Source organism: Leiobunum rupestre, chromosome 7, assembly GCF_980474605.1.
Source record: "Leiobunum rupestre chromosome 7, qqLeiRupe1.1.hap1, whole genome shotgun sequence".
In the NCBI taxonomy this organism is placed as follows: domain Eukaryota; kingdom Metazoa; phylum Arthropoda; class Arachnida; order Opiliones; family Sclerosomatidae; genus Leiobunum; species Leiobunum rupestre.
The window spans coordinates 54,833,959-54,838,353 of record NC_143390.1 but is presented as its reverse complement, the minus strand read 5'-3'; the positions used below and the strand labels follow the sequence as shown (position 1 = coordinate 54,838,353).

Here is a 4,395-nt window from a genome sequence, read left to right as displayed (position 1 = left end):
TGACGAACGTTTCCGTGAAAACTTTGCTTGGAAAACTTGTATAAAACGATATTTTAAAATTAAATAAGCTATTATAATAAACTATAAATAAAAATTACCCTAACAATAACAACAAAAATAAAAAGGAACATAATAATAGGAACATGTTAGCTTATGCTCTACAATCGAGTGACTCGACGACCAAGACATGGCGGACGAAAATATTTTGTGGGCAAAATTTGTAAGTTCGGCTTTACCTCAGTATGGGCGGGCTTATTTTAAAAGGGGAGTATTATTGCAGAACCAATAATATAATGGAACTACAGGTAGCATGTTCATCCAAAACTAGTTTACAACTTTTAAATAAGCTGACACCAGAAGAGGCAGAAGTTGAAATTGAAACTATACGTAAGTGAGCCAAAAACGCTACTAAGAATGAATGAATGTTAACTGAGAATATGAAGACAGTACCCTGTTCACCCTCGTCCTCCTCGGAATAAAAACCATGCCTCTTATCTCTGCCAAGCTAAAGGGGGATGACATCCGGCATGCTGGCTGTGGCAAGCTTGCCCTCGTCCTTTGGAACAGGACGAGGGCACATTCTATAGTGCACCTGTATCTTTTCAGTTAACATTAATTCATTCTTGATGCTACAAATGCAAGGCACTCAAAGTCATGAAACTAACAATACTCAAACTGCAATAGAAAGCATCACTGAACAAAACCAAATACCGGAGAGAAAAGAAGCACTAAACGAACCATCAACACTTATACCACAAGCAAGCCATAACATCATTTCTATTGGCACTTGTTCACAGATGGAAAGTGTGAATCCTAAAATCCGTAAGTGAACCATTAACACTAGAAATGAAACGCACCGAAAGATATCAAAGTCACAATACTTATTTCTTATAGAAACCATCATTGAACCAAACCAAATACCTGAGAGTAAGGAAGCACGAAACGACCCATCATCACTTATACCACCGGAAAGCCATAACATCATTTCCAAAGGCACTTATTCACAGTTGGAAAGCGTGAATGGTGATAGTAAAGACGAAAATAATGCTATTGAAATGGAAACCACTACTGCAATATTATCAGTTGAACTCCCTGTAAAGTTTTCTGAAGACACTTGTTTAGAAACTGACAATGATTTAAGAATACACTCTTCCACATTAAACAACTCCACTTATTCTGCCAATTTTGAAAATGCTTTTAAAGATTTTTCACCATCTGTCAATTGGTCAGTTTCATTCACGAATTCCTTCAAAATCAGGAAACATGTTGAAGAAAGTGTATCACCAATTTTCAGTGCATCTGTTAATGAGAAATTTGAAGTGCAGTATGAAGCCTTTGGAAGGAGAATTTCGAACTCTTTTGTTTTGTCTAAATTGCCCAAAGTAATTGAAAATGTTGGTACGTTATTAACACTCATAGAAAATGTTGAAAAATGGAAAATGTGTTCTGGCAATGTTGAACAAAAGTACGTTACTATTTTTAAAAACCAAACCAGCGGTCTTGGATTTCAAAATGTCATATCAAGTGCTGTTCATAGCAAAAGCTGATCTTTATTCATTTTTGAACAAAAAAAATCTATGGTTTTTTTTGTATAAAACAAAGAAGAGGTTTTCAAAAGATTATATTGCAAAACAAGAAAAAAATGATCAAAGTACCCGGCAGTTTAAAAAGATGAACAAAATAGAACTAGTAAACAGTTTGAGAAAAGCTAAATATAAAACTAAACTGCTTAATGCAAAATTGAAACGTTTGAAAAAAAAGGTGAATATGTTAATTAGGAAGAGAGGTACTTCAATAAGTGAAGAAACTCATGAAACACTTTTGAACCTTCTTGAGTCAAATATTTCTACAGAAAATGTAAAATGTGTTGGAAATAGCGAATTTGCACGGCTTTTTTTGATAACACAGTTGCAAATGTTGCGATCAAAAAAGTATGGACGGCATTGGCACCCATTAGTTATAAAGTGGTGCTTATATATGCATGGGAAGTCATCATCATTATACAGGGTTCTAACGAATCGGGTATAATGACTCTGCCTTCCACATCCTGCTTACGCCGCCATTCTGAAAAGATTATCACAAACCCTGGATTTCAGCCTAACGTCTTTAAAAAAATGCGAGATGATATTGAAAATAAAAAACTGAATCGGGAGGATCAGATTTTTTTTTGTGTACTATTAGATGAAGTGAAAATAGAAGAAGATTTAGTGTATCGTACTGCAACTGGAGACATTGTTAGATACACTCATCTAAATACTATTCAAGAAAATTTTGCTGATCTTGAATCTCCAGCATACAAAGAAAAGCACGTTGCAACACACATACTGCAATTTATGCTAAGAGGAATAACGACTTCTTATAAATATCCCTTTGCGCATTTTCCAACACATTCATTAACGGCAGATATGTTAGATTCATTAATTTGGGAAGCGGTTTCGAAATTAGAGCTGTGTGGCTTTAAAATTTTATGTATTGTCGGAAACGGTGCTGCAACAAATATAAAATGTTTTTCTATGAATGCTGGAGAAAGTGGTTCGTACAAATGCAGAAACCCTTGGTCAGGAGATGAAAATAGACAATTTTTTTTTATTTGATGTTCCGCACTTATTGAAAACAGTAAGGAACTGTCTTGCCAACAGTTCTTTCTCTAGTAAAATTAGATTGATGAAAAACAAAGAAGAATACTTGGTGTGGGACCCTATTCGTGCTCTGTATAATAAAGACAGTACAGCAAATGGAAATTTAAAAAAGCTTCACAAATTAACCTCAGATCATATTAACCTAAAAAATCGAATGAATGTTCGATTAGCAGCGCAAGTGATAAGCCAATCAGTGGCAAATTCTTTGAAGGTCGAATTCCCTGATCGTTATCCAGAAACAGTAAAATATATCGAAATCTTCAATCAATGGTTTGATATTTTAAATGTTGGGCATCCCTTCACTAGCATTTTGAAAGCAAACAAAAATATAGCGCCCTTTCTCAAGCCAGATGACTGGCGATTAACTGTAAGCAGTTACATTGAAAATGAAATTTGAAAATATATAACTTTAATTTTAATAGTGGTTGAAGGATGTATTCCTCAAATATTTGGACGACTGGGAGGATTATGTAAATGAGCAAACTGCAAAGAAAGAAGAGACGAAACGGATGATGCTAAGCCAAGAGACATTGCATGGATTACGTCAAACAAGTATTTATAACACACTTCTGCATTCGGGATCATACAGGGATCGCTACCCAAAAAGACAGAGATCCTCGGGTTTGCATTCCTAAGCTCAACCGAATGGGGTTGGGGTGGTCAATTTTTGAGTTGAGATTACTAGGAAAGACGGGTTTCCCATCAGTTTTAGGACACCCTCACATTATTAAATTAAACTCAAATCTGTAGCTTTGGCTGTATAAAGATTAAAAATGAATTAATCATGTTTAAATTTCTAATCATCATTATTAGGAAAAAGTGACCAACCACTCAGAAAAAACTTAATTTATACAATATGGTAGTTGCATTAAATACCATATAATAAACACTATTAAAGCTAAATAAAATTAATTGAACCCTTAAAATTTAATATATATTCAGATTTTTTCTTAAACCTCATCCCTAACCACAGCTAAAATTGCACCCTGTACGATCCCTATTCTGCATGCAATCTCTTACGATAGGAGTATTTATCTGGACTGTAAAAATTAAACATGATGGCTCAAGGTGTATGGGTGTATATTTCTTGCTTTCCCACGAAAGCAAACGCTGCTCTTTTCTGATGATGAAAAAATTTAAAATACATTTTGTAGCTATACTTCTTATATGGTGTATTCTTCGTAAATTATCTTGAAAAATCAGAGGGAGGAAACCATTAGCCGAATAGAGATATAATATAATATATTTAAAATGTTATATTTCCATAGCGAATGCCATGTTAGAAGTAATACCATTTCTTCTAATGAAAGGAGCGAAGTTTATCTTGACAGTCCATTTAAATCAAGATCCATTGGAACAACTATTTAGCCAACATCGACAAGCATGTGAAGCTGGACACAACCCTACAGTTTACCAATATTCATTTAACAATAAAAAAATACAGTCTCTAACAGAATGCCGTGTTGAACTAAAACAAAAGGGAACAAACATCCAATCATAAAATTTACATAAAATATTTATTTAAAAAATAATACCAATAAATGTTTTTGAAAAATAAGAACAATAAATATTTTAAATAAATAGTTGTTTTGTAACTTCTTGTACAATTTTATCATGGTTTTTGGCTTTGGTTTTGAATTTGGTATCCAATTGTTTCCTCTTTTTTATAGTTTTGAATTGGTTTCTTAAGTTGTTTGTGTGACCCTTTCCTATTGTATTTATGAACGTTGATATAATTATTTTAAATACTTCTTGG

The 4,395-nt window shown here is 33.5% G+C and overlaps 1 protein-coding gene across 1 annotated transcript; it reads left to right on the top strand.

Annotated features, from left to right (window-relative positions):
• The first annotated feature begins 293 nt into the window (after positions 1–293).
• LOC149937480 (uncharacterized) lies at positions 294–4,140 on the top strand. The gene is made up of 7 exons (XM_090153787.1): positions 294–387; positions 685–822; positions 895–1,398; positions 2,182–2,532; positions 2,618–3,006; positions 3,071–3,191; positions 3,908–4,140. The coding sequence occupies exons 1-7, from the start codon at positions 294–296 to the stop codon at positions 4,138–4,140; spliced, it is 1,830 nt and encodes a 609-aa protein (XP_090009913.1).
• The last annotated feature ends 255 nt before the right edge of the window (positions 4,141–4,395 follow it).